At 46.6% G+C, this 18,165-nt stretch overlaps 1 protein-coding gene across 2 annotated transcripts in view; it reads right to left on the reverse strand.

Moving 5' to 3' along the window:
• Positions 1 to 3,567: 3,567 nt before the first annotated feature.
• Positions 3,568 to 18,165, reverse strand: part of epha2 (EPH receptor A2) — a 53,146-nt gene continuing 38,548 nt past the window's right edge. Inside the window, exons 4-17 of one of the 2 annotated variants that reach the window (XM_022753148.1) lie at positions 13,105 to 13,260; positions 12,202 to 12,561; positions 11,856 to 11,986; positions 11,591 to 11,765; positions 11,379 to 11,478; positions 10,602 to 10,657; positions 9,466 to 9,591; positions 8,585 to 8,770; positions 8,412 to 8,473; positions 8,123 to 8,332; positions 7,868 to 8,017; positions 7,591 to 7,784; positions 5,924 to 6,079; positions 3,568 to 4,126 (exon numbers count right to left, since the gene is read on the reverse strand). In XM_022753148.1, the coding sequence (XP_022608869.1) occupies positions 4,018 to 4,126; positions 5,924 to 6,079; positions 7,591 to 7,784; positions 7,868 to 8,017; positions 8,123 to 8,332; positions 8,412 to 8,473; positions 8,585 to 8,770; positions 9,466 to 9,591; positions 10,602 to 10,657; positions 11,379 to 11,478; positions 11,591 to 11,765; positions 11,856 to 11,986; positions 12,202 to 12,561; positions 13,105 to 13,260 (2,171 nt within the window). In that variant the 3' untranslated portion in view covers positions 3,568 to 4,017. Of the gene's footprint in view, positions 4,127 to 5,923; positions 6,080 to 7,590; positions 7,785 to 7,867; positions 8,018 to 8,122; positions 8,333 to 8,411; positions 8,474 to 8,572; positions 8,771 to 9,465; positions 9,592 to 10,601; positions 10,658 to 11,378; positions 11,479 to 11,590; positions 11,766 to 11,855; positions 11,987 to 12,201; positions 12,562 to 13,104; positions 13,261 to 18,165 lie in introns of both variants that reach the window. The other variant, XM_022753147.1, reaches the window with a different exon arrangement.

Raw genomic sequence — 18,165 nt, forward strand, 5'->3', positions numbered from 1 at the left:
GGGCTAAAGAGTTCCCCGAGGGCTAAAGCACCTATTAATAGTTCCGGGCGGGCGTTATCAATTGAGAAAATGGGCAGGTGTGTATTTGTATCGTGTAAGTGTATGTGTATGTATATTTATAAGTATGTGGGTGTGTAAATATTTGTGTATGTGTGTATTTCTTTGTAGTGATTTTTATGTAAATATGAATTTTGGTATTTGGTAAAGATAAATATGTATGTGTTGAATTACCCTGTAATGGTACATGCCAGCCTATCAGGTGAAGACACCCATATATAAAGCAGGTAGTCTGTTCATACAGGTGGGCTGGAAGGTGAGTGCTATATAACAGAATAAAATAAAAATGAAATATAATGAAATAAAATAAAACAAAATCAAATGAGATGAAACGCAATGAAATAAATAAAATAAAATAAAATAACATTAAAAAATCAAATGAAATGAAATAAAATAGAATAAAATATCATAAAAAATAAAATGAAATGAAATAAAATAGAATAAAATAAAGTAAAATAGAATAAAAAAAAATAATGAAATAAAATAAAACAAAATTAAATGAAACACAATGAAATAGATAAAATATAATAAAGCAGAATAAGAAGCTTTAAGTTTGTGGATCTGGGTCGGACTGACTGCTGACACAAACCGAACTCTGGTGGAAAACCATTTGATTAAAAAGGTAATTCCAGTGTATCACAACTTGTGTTTTGTTTGCAGAGTTTTGTCGCCTGTTTCTATCGGTCATGATGATATTGTACTCATCGAAGTAAATGCTTAAATCTGGGAACACACAAAGGACAAGAAACACAAGGAGTCAGACGATCACACAGGTTGTGAAGAAGCCAACAGAGATTATCTGAGGCCCTTTGTTTAGGAGTCGGTAGTAATCCCTCATTACAGAAGGTAGGTCAGGTATGTCAACGATTACCCACAGAGTTATCTGTACATTGTGATCAACGTTTACAACGTACAATTCGGGCTTAAAAAAAAAATTGTTTGGCTTTGTGTATTTGTGTATAACCCGTCTGACCGACTTCCTTCTGCTCAGTGAGGTCAGTGTCGTTGTCACTGACAGGAAACAACCAGAAACACGTCAGGTATGAAAAGCATAGGTCTCAATTATAAAATGCATGAAGATTGAATTCCATTTGGACACGATATCTCAATGACGCCTTGAAGGAACGTCTTCAAATTTGGCACAAACATTTGCTAGGACTCAAGGGTGAACTGATTAGACTTTGGTGGCTACAGGTCAAAGGTCAAGGTCATGGTGACCTCACAAAACACAGTTTTTGGCCTTGTGAACGCCATATCTCAAAAACTCCTCAAGAGACTCTTCAAATTTGGCACAAACATTCACCTGGACTCGAGGATGAATTGATTAGATTTTGGTGGTCAAAGGTCAAAGGTCAACATCAGTGTGACCTCACAAAATACCTTTTAGCCATTACTCAACTACTAGTTGAAACTAGTCTGAGTGGCGGAGGGATATGACCACAGCACAAACACCCGTGCAGCACATTTTCACTCACCCACTCCCTACACGACTGACTTTACAGATTCCTCCCATCAACCTTTTGTACTGAATAAACCCGTGTGTCTAAGAGCCGAGCTGCTGGGAAACATAAAGCCAGACATATGACGCCATAACGAGGTGATGTCTCACGTTTTTTGTTCGTTAGTTTCTGACTCAGACGTCCAGTGTAAAGGACCATTCCACCAGAACTTTAACAAGCAGTGAGAGAGAAATTCTGACCTTCACTTTCAACGGGTTCATGGGAGAAGAACATCTGATCTGACGCTGGAGGTCGTTTCCCAAGACAAGAGTAATCAAACAGCCGATCAGTGTGTGATCTCTGTTTAACAAATATAAAAACATCAGAGCTAAATCTGACGTTTTCATGTTTACTTTACGACATAGTTTAATATCTGATCTGATTAGAGAATATAAATCTAATAAGTATCTAATAACTAGATACTACAGCGTGTGTGTGTGTGTGTGTGCGTGTGTGTGCGTGCTTGTGTGTGCGTGTGTTTATTACAGGTTCCAACTGTGGAATTAAAGCATCCAGCTGCATTATGAGGATTTCCAGGTGGAAGTATAAACATCCTGGCAACATGTAAAACAAACAGAAACATCCCTCTGCTGTGTTTAGTGTCAATCAGACAAACAGGCTCTGCCAAAATTTAATTTAAGACTTTATTGCTCCAAAAATGCAAATGAAGACAATCTCAGGTGTGAATAATTCAGGAATAAAAAGAGGGACATTAGAGCTTTTTTTTTTTTTTCATTATTATTATTATTATCAAGAATGAGAGCGCAACCTTCAGTTATAATCCCAGCTCAGTGTTTATCAGGATAAATAAATAAAAGTAAAAAATAAATAGACTATTAAATACAGTATAAAACAACAGGCAAAAGGGAAGGAGTTTGCTCTTTGATGAAGGAACTCTCAAAATGTTTGGAAAGGCAGCAGAAGGAGGAGACGTGGCTTTTGGAGGACAGTGATGGGAACTGATCAGTTTGTTAATATGGCAAATAGCGAAATCATACAAAAGTAACAAAATCCCTTTTCCAAAGATGGGTCTATCATCAGCTACAAGAGAATCAGAGATACATTTGAAAAACACAGTAAAAATTCAAGTAGAGGAAGGTGCACGTCAGTAACACAATGATTTTGCAGTCATCAATTAAGAGAGGAGCACTGGGGGGGGGGGGGGGGGGTCTCCCACAGACAGGCACTTCAAAATGTCTTTACACGTCGAGCGCTGAATTGTCAAAAGCTTATATATATATTTTTTAGTTTAGTTTAATCCCGTCAACGTGTCACTCAAACCAACAACGGTGGATCTTTGTCGCTTCTACAAAAACAAAACAAGAAACGTTGAAATTGAAAAACCAAAAAAAATATTATTAAGTGTGAAATCATTTCAACCACAACAAAAATCATCATCATGAAATTCTTTTTTCTTTTTTTCTTCTTAGGAGTTGGGGGGGGGGGAATTAATTAATGGCAAACTTCACCATCTCCCTCTTCATTACCGGCACGCTACAAATAGATAAACTGCACTGTAATTGAAAATGATTTAATTGACTTTTTAATTGATTTCTGACTGTGATACCATTTGTTTTTGTTGAGACAAACCAAGAGATCATGTGATTCTTGATCCAAGTGCTACATTATATAAAATTCTCAATATTTTTGGTAAAAAATCTGTACACAAAGAGTACCTCATATATGTCCTAACACCACGTATATGATTATAGCTTAATCTCAGCACGGAGCCAGCAGAAGGTCAGTCTGTGTTTACACACCTGAGCGTCACCGTCTCTTTAACTCTGGGCCAGCTCACCCTCTTTTCTTTTTTTTTTCCTTTTCCTCTCTCTCTCGGCGCTCCATCCTCACTGGTCTAACAGGAAGTGGACCAAAGTGCCAATTAAAAGGGGGGTCGGGGGGGGGGAGACGCCGTGACATCAGCACCAACCACAGACTGAGCCGAGGCTGAATTCCTCTTGCTCCCATACTGTCACACTGCACAGTGCAGTGGGGGGGGGGGGGGGGGGGGGGCGCGACGAGCTCAGGGTGCAGTTTCTGCAGTTGAAGCTGTTCCCAGAACGAACTGGCTCGATTGTTGATGTTTATGAAGCCGGAATGTGAAATGAAGAAAAAAAAAAATTAAAATAAATGCATGAGCAATGGATTGTATCTGTACAGAAGACATGAGTAATAAAAATAGATTTCTAAATATACAGAGTCTAACTGATACATCTATTGTTGTATATTTTGTTCCATTCCCGTGTGGATAAGATGAAGAAATAAAAACAAAAAACAAAAAAAAAAAATGTACAGTAAGTCAGTCTGAGTTAAGTCAGTTGGCCCCAAAGGATGGCGAGACGTTTTCTCTCGGTTCCGCCGATCGAGCGGCGTCCCTGCAGTGTCGCTCCGGCTCAGCTCAGAGTTCAGAGGGCCGCCTGGCGTCAGTGCCCCATTTTAATTCCCTCCGTCGGCGTCAGGATCACACTGCAAACACACTCAGGGTGCTGGTCTGGTCCTTCAGACCCAAGATGCTGTAGGCGATTCTTTTCAGATGGCCGGGGAGCCTCACCCCGATGTTCTTAATGTCCCTGTAAGAGAGAGAGAGAGAGAGAGAGAGAGAGAGACGATAAGAGGAGGATTTACACTTTGGACTCGTTCCACATCCTTCCCGCCTCTCGAGCTCTTGAAGCAATCACAGATTCATCCACTGTGATGAAACGCCAGCCGGTTCAGCTAGGTGGGGTGTCTTCCAGGGTCTCAATTTATCTTCCATTAAAGGATAATACTGGGGGGGGGGGTCGCTCCTCACAGGCACATGATGCAAACCTGCGGAAGCCCTGCTGCAACACAGCAGTCCCAAGTCAAAGCCTTAATTACAGCCTTAATTACTTAACGAGGATTCTCCCTGTTGACCATGAATCACTTGTCTGGCGAGCAGAGGGTGGCCTGTAAATAACTGCTGGTTTTCCGAGAGTGCTACCAGATGCCCCGAGATGGAAACATGGGGCCATGAAATCACACCATTCAGTACGACAAATACTTCAAAAAGGGTTTGTCGTCTGCTTCACAGTCTGCCAGGATCATGAGGTATGTACTGTACACCATGGCGGAGGAAGAGGAGGAGGAGGAGGGGGGGGTTCCTTTTAGCTTTTAGCCTGAAACAACCTTATATCATGTGCTGCACTGAGCAAAAGCTGGAGTCTGTTTCATTAAAATCAAACTGACTGAGACGACACTACTACGTTTTCATTTTAAAACTTTTCCTACGTTTCCTCCTCACGACTTTCAGAGACGCTGCTGGACCCGCTTCAGTTTGAAAACTCTGGGGTTTGTTGTTGTTGTGCGTCTGAGATGAGGACGCAGACACCCACGGTCTCTCCTGATTGGCTCTCATCAGCCTCGTCTGCCGGCCGTGAATACGCCATGATAATGAATTAAATGTGTTACCGACCTTCTTGTCTTCACTAGCGGCAACTAATCAACTGCAGAGAAGACAATCTGCTTCCTGTTTTACACCGGCTCGCACACGCTCAGTGGTGTGGATTGCTCAGGTATGTGTGTGTTTTTCAAGTGTTTTGGTCTGGACAGACATTATTTTCGTTTGAAAGCGCCGGTTTACAATGAAAACGTAGAAGTGTTGATGTAATCTTAAACCTTCCTGTGATAAGTTCAGGTGGGGGTGCGGGTGGGGCACTCTGAGCGCACCTCTTCAATCTTTCTAGAAGTACAAACGTGCCGACAACCAGGCTTCAAATCTCATCCATCTATTTCAGCTCCTTAATCTTCTCGTTGCTCAAACTGTACAGGCTATTCTCTCCTCTCCCTCCTTTAATGTAGACGAAGCCACGAGAGGCCTCTGCCCTAAACAGGCAAAACTGGTGGTTTTTCGGGAGTGTGTATGTGTGTGTGTGTGTTTTTGTGTGTGTTTTTGTGTGTGTTTTTGTGTGTGTGTGTGTGTGTGTGTGTGTGTGCGCGTGTGTGTGTGTGTGTGTGTGTGTGTGGGGGTGAAGGGAGGGATGAGAGAAAGAATGGAGAGAGGAAAGAAGAATAAGGACTGCAGCGACCACAAGCCACCACGACCAGCCTGCCACAAATGAGCCCACTCCTTCCCCCCTCCCTCCGTTACTTTTTCCATCTCAAACATTTCTCAAGTTGTAGCTGAGGTTAGAGATTATATTGTGCACAAACTTTTTCTGCTGGCTGCTGAAAAAGCAACGTTTTTTTTGGGGGGAAAACAAATATATAAGCTACCAGAGGGAAGTTCATAAAAGACGTTTACTTTATGTTGGTTTTAATTCATGCACAATTTGAAAAACAAATGTTCCTCCTCTTTGCCAAAAACAAAAAGTAAAGAGATCCAAAGTGTTGTGAATGAGGCCACTCACTCGTTCTTCATCTGCAGGACCTGGTCCATGGTGACGATCCCGGCGCACGTGAAGTTCTCGCTGTACTGGCTCATCTTGATGGACTCCAGCCACTCGGACACCGACCTGAAGGGAGAACCGTCCGAGCCGCTGGTGCTGGGCAGGCGGATGGATACGCTGCGGAGGAAAGAAAAAAAAGTAGACCCCGAATGATAATCGTCAACAGGCTTTCCCACAACAAAGGCGGATGACTGAGGACTGTAATTACAGACGCAGGAAACAAGATGGTGATAAAAACCAGTTGGAGCAGTTCAGGGGCAAAGAACCGATTAAGACACGAGCACGGCAGCCTTTTGTCCGTTCTCACCGGTTCTGGCTTTTTAATGCTCCTCACAAAAGGAAAAATATGCGTTCATGTATACGGTCCCATACAAAGGAGCTTTAGTGTTCCTCAGGACTGCACACACACATTTCTTTCATTAGCCTGGCAAGCAAGGTGTCATTATGTGCTTTTAACGGTTTAAGTAGACCTTCTTAAAGCTTTCCCCAGAAATACCCCAGATACACCCTGCACTTCTGTCCTGGGGAGCTGCTGCCAGAGCGGCTTTTAAGTCTGTTCCAGCAAGTCCAGGTCTCTGGTTCCTCAAGACAAGTCCAGGTCAAACTTCAAGTAAGTTCAGTCTCAAATAAATCAGGACCAGTCCAAGTTAAGTCTCCAGCAGTCAGTTACTCAGACCGTTTCACAAAAATAAAGACTAAGGCCAATGTTACCATGGTAACAATTGATGGGCACCTGCGCTGACCAGAAGCTCCCAGCAACAACGAGACCAAAAAAAAAAAAGAACAAAACAGGAAAACATGGATCATAATTTGTGGTTTGGCGACATTGTTATAGAGAGAGAAAAGAAAAGGGAAAGAGTTTTTAAGAGACGGTTTTTAGAATTCACATTTCCTGCTGGAGGTAAACAGAGCTGAGCGGTCGGTTGCCGATTGAAAAAAAAAAATCTTAATTTACCCAGAATTCATTGCACTGATAGTCAACAGCTAAAATGTCTCAAAAAGTCTTATATAAAAAGTTTTATCTAAGCCACAGTCAAAGTCTGTCTTTGTGAAACCGTTCAAAACAAAAACAAAAAACAAGCACAAAGAAAATATCAAGTCTAAAGGCACAAATCTTTCAAATTAAACTGGTCTGACCTTTAAAACGACATTTTAGCATTTGAACATTTTCCTGCTAATAGTGTTTTTACATACAGTCACAGGTGTGTGGTGACCTGCTGACTCTGTCTTATTTAGTTTTTATTGCTCCAAAAGAGTGAGTGAATGTTTGTCCTTTCACGTCTTGATTCACGCTTCACAACAGTGACGTCTGAGGTCTTGAGTTAAACTCTACAGCTCTGGAAGTAGAACCTTTAACTTACTGTTGATTCTGTTTTAGCTCATTGAGCTCTTTCTAAAGCGGAGGGCAGTTCCCTTCCTCGTGACTTCAGGTGCTTATTAATAATTTTCATGCTGCGTAAGCATAAAACAAAAGGAGAAATGAGACTAAAACCTGAATTTATATTAATCGTATTGTGAACGTTGTGGTTTCAGGGCCGTTTCCAAAGACTGGCGGCTCATAGTGGCAACTACTGAAGGTCAAAAATACGCAAACCAAGCCATTTAGTCTGGTACGTAAATAAACTTACCGTGGGTCAAAGTCTGCGATGGTCTTCAGGGACTCTGGGCTCCGCAGCAGTTTGTCCAGCAGACTGACGATGTCTCCGAAGCGTGGCCTCTTGGAGCGATCCTGAAGCCAGCACTGCAGCATCAGCTGGTAAACGGCCGAGGGGCAGTCCATGGGCGCCGGCAGCCTGAACGCCTCGTTGATGGCCTTCATCACCTGCAGGGAGTTCATCAGGTAACTGATTAGATCTTTTCTCAGCGACGGGTTCATGAAAAACATCAGAGGACACCGAAGCTCACCTCGTGGTTACTCATGTCCCAGTAAGGCCTTTCGCCAAATGCCATGACCTCCCACATGACGATGCCAAAGCTCCACACGTCGCTGGCTGAGGTGAACTTCCTGTACGCTATTGCCTCTGGAGCCGTCCAGCGAATGGGGATCTTACCTCCCTGTTCAAGAGAAACGCTTCAAGTTAGAGACAGAGACACAAACAAAAGGAACCTCAAGCCGTTAAAACTCCACCGCGCCGCACCGGGAGTTTGATATCTACTTACACTCGTGGTGTACGTCCCCTCGGGATCGTCCTCCAGCACCCGGGACAGGCCGAAGTCGGACACTTTACACTCCAGGGTGTTGTTGACGAGGATGTTGCGGGCAGCCAGGTCGCGGTGGACGTAGCTCATGTCAGAGAGGTACTTCATGCCGGCAGCGATGCCGCGCAGCATGCCCACCAGCTGGAAGGAGGAAAACTCACCGTCGTGGTCCTGACGGGGAAAAAAATTTGTTTTTAGTTTTGTGACTAAAACAGGAAGAAACTTACAAAGAAACCGATCATGGACTTACCCTCAGGTACCTGTCCAGTGCTCCGTTCTCCATGTATTCAGTCACGATCATGGCGTGTTTGACTGCACACAAACATTACAACAACTCACTACCTGCCCAGAGTCACCAGATTAAAAGTGAAAAAATGATGAAAAAAAGTTTTAAAAAGCAGCAAAACTCACAGAAATCCTTACATTTGGTGACCACCCCCTCCAGGCGAATGATGTTCTGGTGAGAGAACTGACCCATGATGGAGGCTTCGCTCAGAAAGTCCTGCCTCTGTTTCTCCGTGTAGCCGGGCTTCAGCGTCTTGATCGCCACCGCCACCTCCTTCCTCCCCGGCACCCTCAGAATCCCCCGGTACACCTCGCCAAACTCCCCTGCAGGGGAAAAAAAAAAGAAGAAAATCATTTAAGAAAAGGGATATCGGGTGAGTCTGATTCGTCTCCTCAGGTTTCCAGCTGCAGGCGTTTGCTGTGCAACAGAGTGAAAACAGGGAGGTTTTGCCCCAGGCTGTCTCACAGGTGTGTTGAGGCTGGGTGTTGAGAGACAGAGCCTATGTTGTATAATTAGTGGATGGCCTGTGGTGTGAGAGCATGGGAATCAGCTGTCACATGAGGAGAAAGGAGTGAGAGAGAGAAGGGGGGGGCACGCCGTGGGAATTTAGGGAGGGGGTGAAAGCTGAAAAAAGCCTGTCGGTTCAAAGGGTAAAGGTGGTCGCGCTCTGTAAAACGTATCATGTATGAAAGATCTGGGCAGGGCCCAGGAAGCTGTTCTGATATCCATCCAAAACACTGATTCTGCAACACTTTGTTTTGTGTAATTGTTCATGTCAACTTGAGCCAAAACACACAGATCACCGCGGCCAAGAGTTGCCACACAACAGAAAATGCCTCAACTTGTTGTGTGAGAACTCCAGATAGATGCTAATCTCGCTAAAGTAACCGCTGTCAGTCAGCTTCTTAGGCCGTGGAAAAGGCTCAATATAAACTGAGAGCCCGGGGATTGGAAAAATCTTTCAACATCGTGGCGTTAAGCCCCACAGCAGAGCGTCTCGGCGGGGCTCATCACTCACCAGCTCCAATGACTTTCTGTTTGGTTATGTGGCTGGGGTGGATTTCAGTGGCGAACTTCAGGACGGCTACGTTGGGGTCCTCGTATGTGTGTGGGTCCACGTAGGTCTTCAGAGGCTTCAGTTGCTCTGTGAGGAAAAAGGAAGAAGATTGTTTCTAATAAAACTTAATATTACAATTATCGTGACCTAAAATGATCAGTTATGAAGTTTTATCACGGAAACCACAAATAAACAATTAGCAGCACTTTCTGTTTGCTCTATATAAGTTTGTGGTTTATTGTCGGGAGCGCGTGGCGGTCGTGGAGCTTTAGCCATCGCTGCATTTACAATTTACAAGAGCTTATAATTCACCCACTGAGCTGCGCTGCTTCCTTCAGGCTGGTCTGGGGCTAGCTGGTTAGCATGCTAACTTCAGTGGAAGAAAATAAATGACAAGACTTAACGTTGGCGTTGCCTTCCACTGCTGAAGACAGCGCTCGGCGAGTAAAAGGGGTTAAGTTTGATGCTGAACTCACAACGTTTCCTGTAGACCAGTAAGTAAACAGCTGTTAATGCTAACGTTAGCTATGTAGCAATAGAGGTTCTTTTAAACATTAAAATAAAGACATGTCCAACACATCTGTGTCAGAGATGAGAGGACAAGGGACCAGAAGCAGTGCTGGGTTTTCACACTCTGTTAACAAGGGAATAGCAAATGTATTATTTTTATTATTATTATCATTATTTTCCGTGCTATAACGTCCGTCAGAGCACAGACACTGTAAACACACCTGTCACCTGTCCAGCATGGTGCTGCTAAACCAGAGACACCGCGGCTACACTGTGTTCAGGGATGAAAGAGTGAAGCTGCAGCCTCCAAATAAGTTTAAAAAAAAAAAAAAAAAAAAAAAAAGGGTTTTAGGAGGATGAAAAATCTCGCCATGTTTTGACTGACAACAAAATAAATGCACGCTGCTTGCCACACATGCGTCTGGGAGACTGTTGTAGCCTTGATGCCATACAGTACCTAATGTCAGTTAGATTAACCGCAGTGATTGAGCATGATAATTAAAATTAAAGTCTGGGTTTCATCTCTAGTTGTGTGTATATAAGTAAAGTGAGTGAGGCAAGACGGAGAGATGAGGGATGTTTCCTACCTGGGCTGGAGAAGTAGGTGTCCTCTGGTCCTTGCCTGGTGTGAGAGTTTCTCTTCCTGAATAAAAATAAATAAATTTTATTCCACTTTCAAACAACAAATGGCAACTTTTTGTTCCTCTATATCATCGGCCTGCTTTAATATCAATAGCACACAGCAACCTTTGTAACCGTTTTTCCAGCCGTTCTAAGGCTTTCAAAAGGAGCCCGACACCGGTGCAATGCGTCCATTCAGAGAGTAGCGGCCCTTTGATAACGCCTGACGATAGACGGTGTTTGCCAAGCTGATTTAAAGACTGAAAGACAGACAAGCAGGCGGGAGGGAGGGAGGGAGGGAGGTGGACAGACGAGCCGCAGCCTACCGCGGTACACTCCCAGGTCACCTTTACAAAGTGCCTGCAGTCGGGTACAGAAGGAACTAAGCGCCTCTTATCACCAACAATGTGCCACTCTGGACCAATTTCCTTTCAAAGGCCCCAACACTCACCAGAATATAACCATTGAGCAATGACAAGGTGCATTCAACGCAAATTCTTCCCCTGCGAGTGCTGGGACACAGATCCAGATAAAGAGAAAGAGAAAGGTGGCTAAAGGAAGAGAGAAAGAGAGAGGTGAGGAGAGAGTGAATGCAAAGGCCATGTGGAGGCCCCACAAAGGAAGGGCCGAAGAATGAGAGAGGAAGCCGGTGAAGGAGGGTGTATTCTAACTGATTAACAGGACAGAACGACGGGTGTGTGTGTGTGTGTGTGTGTGTGTGGGTGGGGGGGGCGGCTACTGACCGTCTGCGTAGGAACAGGACCACGATCACTATGAACAACATGGCCGCTCCTCCGACCGCTGCACCGAGCACGGCTGCTGTGTTGCTTTGAGTGAGGCGTCCTGGAGAGTAAAGAAACAGCGGAGGCAACGCGTCAGAGAGGTCTCACTCCTACAGGAAGCTCGAGAAACTTTTTTTTTTTTTCTTCTTCTACAGTTGGTTTTCCCTCTGTACCTTCAGAAGAAGAGGTCTCGTACTGTTCCTCCACGCTGGAGCCTCCGGGGCTCCCGTCGCTGCCCAGGGCCTGGACCCTGAACAGGTAGGCTGTGCCCGGGGCCAGATCGCTGATCTGCACCGAGTTCTTCTCCAGTTTGAGCACGATGAAGGTCGTCACATCCAGGTTATCGTCCTGCGACACGGAGAGAAGTCTTTTAATTAAATACCTTTGGCAGCAGATTTAAACTTGTAAGATAAAATGAAGTAAACACGAGTGACGCACCTTCTTGCGGTAGATCAGCTCGTAGCGGACGGGCCGGTGTTGGGCGGGTGGTCGGGGAGATACGTCCCAGGAAAGAGACAAGCTGGTGGAGGTCCTCTCCACCAGTCGCATGGCGGTAATCTTGGGGGGATCTGGGGACAGAGCGGAGTGAATACTTCAGCATCTTTGCGATGTGAAATCCTTTAAAAAGAATCTGAAAAATACGACAGTGATGATGAAATCTGACAGTTCATCTCCCTCCTGCAGCAGGATTTGACTTGCTGCGCTCGGCCTCCTCACAGATATCATCTCTCATCACTGCAGCACAGATAGCATCGCTCCGCCGCCTCGTATCAGCTGCACTCACCTGTGTAGTGCAGAGATGTAGTCAGGGTGCTGGTGGATGTCGGTCCGTGAGCCCGCGGTGTCGCCTGACTGGCAAACACCGACACGCCGCTGTGAGCCTCCACGGTGAAGGTGTAGTTGAGGTGAGCGTCCAGCTCGCTCACCGACACCTTGGTCTCAGTCAGGCCAACGCTGGATGGGTCGTAGCGGATCTTCTCCCCGCAGGGCTGACAGGCGCCGCCCTCGCAGCGCTGGCACATCACGCTGTAGGTGATGTCGGAGCGACCTCCGGTGTCTTCAGGCGGGTTCCACGAGAGGAGGAGTTTTCCCGCGGAGAGCTGGGTGGTGGTGGCCATGAGGTCTCGCGGGGCAGAGGGGAGGCCTGAGGAACACAGATCAGGACGTTAGAAACAGGAAGCAAAATGTCACATGACGGCAGGATGTCGCTTCAAAAAATGAGCTAAAGCCCTCACCCAAAACTGCTTCTTCATAATAATGGATTTAAATCCATTCAGTATAATTAATATAATAAATAATATAATAAAATCTAAATGTTTCACCACACACACACACACACACATTAAATATATTTACAGATTTCTTCTTCAAAATGAACCTTTCCCTCATTTTACAGATGCATCACTGAAGAGATTGTTGATCTTAAAGTTTAATAATAAAGAGACAGGAAAGTCATCATGCAGTTGTAGAATCAGTAAATCAGTGATGCTCTTTTCTCTAATTTACAATGTCCAAAAAACATTAATGTTTTAATCCATTTACTAATATGTGCAGGAAAAACTGGTGCAACAAGAAAATCATATTTAATTCCTGCACACGAGGAAACTCAGGTGTGACATGACTTGGTAGCTCATTGGCAGCTACTGTTTCTTCATGCAAAAGGTCTCAAATGAAGGAGACTCGTTACCTGAACAGGGTCCGGTGGGGGGGTCGGTCGGGGCCCGGTAGAAGCCGTCCATGCAGGGACAAACCAAAGCCCCAGAGTCCTGCCTCTTGGTGTTGGCAGGGCACGGCTCACACTTCTCCCCGGATGCTGCAGCTTTGAAGAAGCCGGGCTGACATTCTGCAAACACAGAAAAGACACAGACATTTGCATGAGCAGGTGAACAAGGACAACAGTGACTTCAGGCAACTTGCTACATGACACACAGCACACGGAGCCAGTTCCTCCACATCACTCAGGCCTCTTTAAAAGATCAGTGACGCTGTGAACTTTTCACCTTTGCACACAGGACCGCGAGGTGGAGTGGACATGTTATTATGTCAAGGCTAAAGGTCAGATCTGGACAAGTGACAGAGATATGGGAGGGAAAACAGAGGGCAGGTTCTGCACAGTGTTGACTCATTGAAACAACAGTTTTTCTCACATGAGCCGAGCCCTGAAACAAGAACGCAGACTCCCTGCCTCGCCGGCACTCCTACTCTTTACTTTTTCAACCAACAACCCCCCTCTGCTGCTGCTGCCTCACCGTCTCTCTCTCAACAAACACAACCCGTCTTCCCACATTCCCCAGCGGTAAGTCAGTCTTCAAAGCTGCGAGACAAGAGAAATAAAAAGGCAACAAAAGTCGAGCACCAAGATTTAGAAATGAAGCAGCGTCCGTTTGCGCTCAAAAGTCCTTTATATTGTTTTTTATTTTGCAGCCTTCTGAAACTGTATCGCAGAGATAAGATGACACCTAATTTCACACGCCCGACTCGGAGCACCGAGGTGCAGGTAGAGGATCCAGCTGTGTGTAGCGGTGGTGAAATATGAACTTAACACGGTGTGAAATTTCTGAGAGAGCGCCGTAAAGGAAAGTGAAAACGAGACGAGCCCCCCCCTCACATTTAACTCTGCGAGGGCATTCCAACGGCTGCTGCTGCTCATGTCCTCACACCATCACACATTCACACACACACACACACTCTCATGTATGCACTGCACACATGCACCCACACCCACATGTATGCACAAAATACACATACATGTATGCAGAGCACACCCGCGGACACACGGGTAAATCTGACATCAGAGGAGGGGGATTATGTACGCTGCCTGTCACCTGTTCACGTCCCTCTCTCACACACACACACACACACACACACACACACACACACACACACACACACACACACACGTTTCCCTCTGAGTCATTTGCTCGGGGCGTTTAAATAGCTCCTGACAGAAGTTCATAGGATGTTGACAATGAAAATGAGACATGTCGGTCAAAGGACGACAGAAGATAAAGAGAAGAAAGAATGTAAAGTGAAGAAGAGAGCGATCGGATGAGGCAGACAAGACGACACGATCGCCAGTTAAAATGAAAGCATGAAGATTGAAGGGGGGGGGGGGCAACGAGACATTAAGTCGAAGGCAAACATCAGAGTTTGCGAAGGGAAGAGCCGAGAGGCCGAGGCCAAGCACAGAGATGATATCAGCTCCGCTCAGAGATGCTGTCTCGCTCACTCGAATCAAGTATCATGTTTGAAGCCACAAGTGACCACACACAAGACAGAGAGCACAGGGCTCCCGCTCCATTTCAGTCATATCAAGGGAGATTTACTCGATTGACCATGAAGTTCGCTTTTCTTTTCTTTTCTTTTTTTTTTTTCCTCCTCACTGTGGTTTGGTTTCTTTCGGGGGTTTCGGCGGAGCAGCTGTGAAGAGGTGCGTATCGACTGAAGAGCGCGGCGACAATGGCGGAAAGAAACATACTCGGCACGAGAAGGATCTGTACGTTTGTCTAATGGGCTTTTCCCTCAAGACAACATCTCCTCTCTGTCGCCAGCTGTTTCACTAAACAACCGCCGCTACTCATTAACGCACACGACCCGGAGGAGGACGGGGCGAGGCCGAGGAGAGGAGGGGCGGAGGGACAGAAGGTCGAAGAAAGAAAAGACAGGAATACTGTACCCTGCTGAGGGCTGGAGAAAAGAGGTGGGGAGAGAAAGGAGACAGGCCAGGGTGAACTCCTCCATTGAGAAGGGGGAACAGCTGCTGCCTCAAACCCCGATTCATACCCCTACCTCTCCTCCTCGTAATCCCCAAATTCCTTCCTCCCCTCCTTTCTCTCCTCCCAGTCCACACTAAAAAGGCTCCCAGCTAACCCATTAACATTGCTATTCACCACTGACCAGCAGGCAGGGAGAATGCCATGCCATTCAAGTGCTGAAAGAGAAAACACACACACACACACACACACACACACAAGCATTGCAGATGGGAATAGCCGAGATGCCACATGGCAACTGAATAGAGCAGGACTAGCCTCTTTTTGGCGCTACAGTGCCGGCTGCAATGCATCGTGGTCAGGCCTGCGGAGATGATGGCCTTACACTGTAAGCTTGCCTCTATAATCAAGATGCATTCCAGCGCACACCACCCAACAGGAGGCCTGTAGCCCGGCGGCTTCACTGCAGCTTTCAGTTTTCAGCGCCCCGGCTCCTCCGGCGCGAAGGTGAGCGAGTTTGTTTCTCGAAATGTGTGAGTCACGGTGACAGTAACTGAAGCTCGAAAGTGAGGATTCTTCGACAAAGCGGAGACCGGCGAAAGGAAACTTCCTGGTTCCATGGAGAAGGTGGGGGGTGTGGGGGGGGGGGGGGCTTTGGATTGTTGCTGGACACAAAGGAAGCAGGAAGTGCGAGGCTGACGCAGCCTTCCTTCCTAAAGCAGCCAATCAAAGCAGGGAAACACAGGGGAGCGTGACCAAGAGAAGAACCAGCGCTGAGTCTACCAGAGTCCTGAGACAGAATAATAACTGCAGAGGAAGCCAAAACGTGTTGACCCAACATGAACGCAGCCACTAAAGGGGAGGGGGTGAGGGGTGAGGGGGGGGGGTCCCGCGTTGAATGCTTTCCCTCTCATAAACAAAAGTCTCCCAGCCTCTTCTAAGTTAAAACATCTGAGAAACTTCAAGCAGACACTNGGAGGGACAGAAGGTCGAAGAAAGAAAAGACAGGAATACTGTACCCTGCTGAGGGCTGGAGAAAAGAGGTGGGGAGAGAAAGGAGACAGGCCAGGGTGAACTCCTCCATTGAGAAGGGGGAACAGCTGCTGCCTCAAACCCCGATTCATACCCCTACCTCTCCTCCTCGTAATCCCCAAATTCCTTCCTCCCCTCCTTTCTCTCCTCCCAGTCCACACTAAAAAGGCTCCCAGCTAACCCATTAACATTGCTATTCACCACTGACCAGCAGGCAGGGAGAATGCCATGCCATTCAAGTGCTGAAAGAGAAAACACACACACACACACACACACACACACAAGCATTGCAGATGGGAATAGCCGAGATGCCACATGGCAACTGAATAGAGCAGGACTAGCCTCTTTTTGGCGCTACAGTGCCGGCTGCAATGCATCGTGGTCAGGCCTGCGGAGATGATGGCCTTACACTGTAAGCTTGCCTCTATAATCAAGATGCATTCCAGCGCACACCACCCAACAGGAGGCCTGTAGCCCGGCGGCTTCACTGCAGCTTTCAGTTTTCAGCCCCCGGCTCCTCCGGCGCGAAGGTGAGCGAGTTTGTGTTTCTCGAAATGTGTGAGTCACGGTGACAGTAACTGAAGCTCGAAAGTGAGGATTCTTCGACAAAGCGGAGACCGGCGAAAGGAAACTTCCTGGTTCCATGGAGAAGGTGGGGGGTGTGGGGGGGGAGTATCAACGCGGACTCCCCCCCTACCCTCACCCCTCGCCCTTTAGTGGGCTGCGTCATGTGGGTCAACCACGTTTGGCTTCCTTGCAGTTATTATTCTGTCTCAGAACTCTGGTAGACTCAACGCTGTTTCTTACTCTTGTCCAGCTCCCTGTTGTTTCCTGCTTTGATTGGCTCTTAGGAAGGTAAGGCTGCGTCAGCCTCGGTATCTCGCTGCTTCCTGTTTGGTCCCAGCAACAACCAAAGCCCCCCCCCCCCCCACAACGCAACCCCCCACGCTTCTCCCATGGAACCAGGAAGTTTCCTTTCACCGGTTTCTCCCTTTGTCGGAAGATCCTCACTTTCGAGCTTTCAGGTACTGCTCACCGTGACTCAACACATTGTCGAATGAAACACAAACCGCTCACCTCGCGCCGGAGGAGCCGGGGCTGAAACCACCCACTACTCTGTAAGAATTTCAGTTGTAAGCTAATGTTTATTTATCTCTTAGTTCCAATTCAAAGTGTTTCACTTTGCTTTTATCAAATTTAGAAGTGTTCACCTAAAAATTGAATTTGGATTTTCAGAAGACAGTGCTGTGGATTTCTTTGCAGCGCATGTGCTGTCGAACTTGATGAAGATGTTTTCTGAGTGTGGTGTCTTTGCGGGTGTTAATGTTGCAAGTGGCGTGAGCTCTGATGGCCACCGTGAACGATGAGAGCGGCACTTTCATCAGATCTCCTACGGCAGCTTCGTCAACTTCACAAATCTGGAGCAAGCAAGGCGGCATCCGGAAAGCTGCAGTGAAGCCGCCGGAGCTACAGGCCTCCTGTTCTTGGTTGTGCGCTGTAATGCATCCTTGGATTACTATGAGGCAAGCTTACAGATGTAAGACGCCATTCCATACCTCCGGCAGGCCTGACCACGATGCATTGCAGCCGGCACTGTAGCGCCAAAAAGAGGCGTAGTCCTGCTCTATTCAGTTGCCATGAGTGGCATCTCGCTATTTCCCATCTGCAATGCTTGTGTGTGTGTGTGTGTGTGTGGTGTGTGTTTTCTCTTTCAGCACTTGAATGGCATGGCATTCCTCCCTGCCTGCTGGTCAGTGGTGAATAGCAATGTAGATTGGGTTAGCTGGGAGCGCTTTTTAGTGTGGACTGGGAAGGAGAGAAGGACGGGGAGGAAGGAATTTGGGGATTACGAGGAGGAGAGGTAGGGTATGAATCGGGGTTTGAGGCAGCAGCTGTTCCCCTTCTCAATGGAGGAGTTCACACCCTGGCCTGTCTCCTTTCTCTCCGCCACCTCTTTTCTCCAGCCCTCAGCAGGGTACAGTAATTCCTGTCTTTTTCTTTCT

Source organism: Seriola dumerili, unplaced genomic scaffold (assembly GCF_002260705.1).
Source record: "Seriola dumerili isolate Sdu_G_001 unplaced genomic scaffold, Sdu_1.0 BDQW01000190.1, whole genome shotgun sequence".
Classification (NCBI taxonomy): Eukaryota; Metazoa; Chordata; class Actinopteri; order Carangiformes; family Carangidae; genus Seriola; species Seriola dumerili.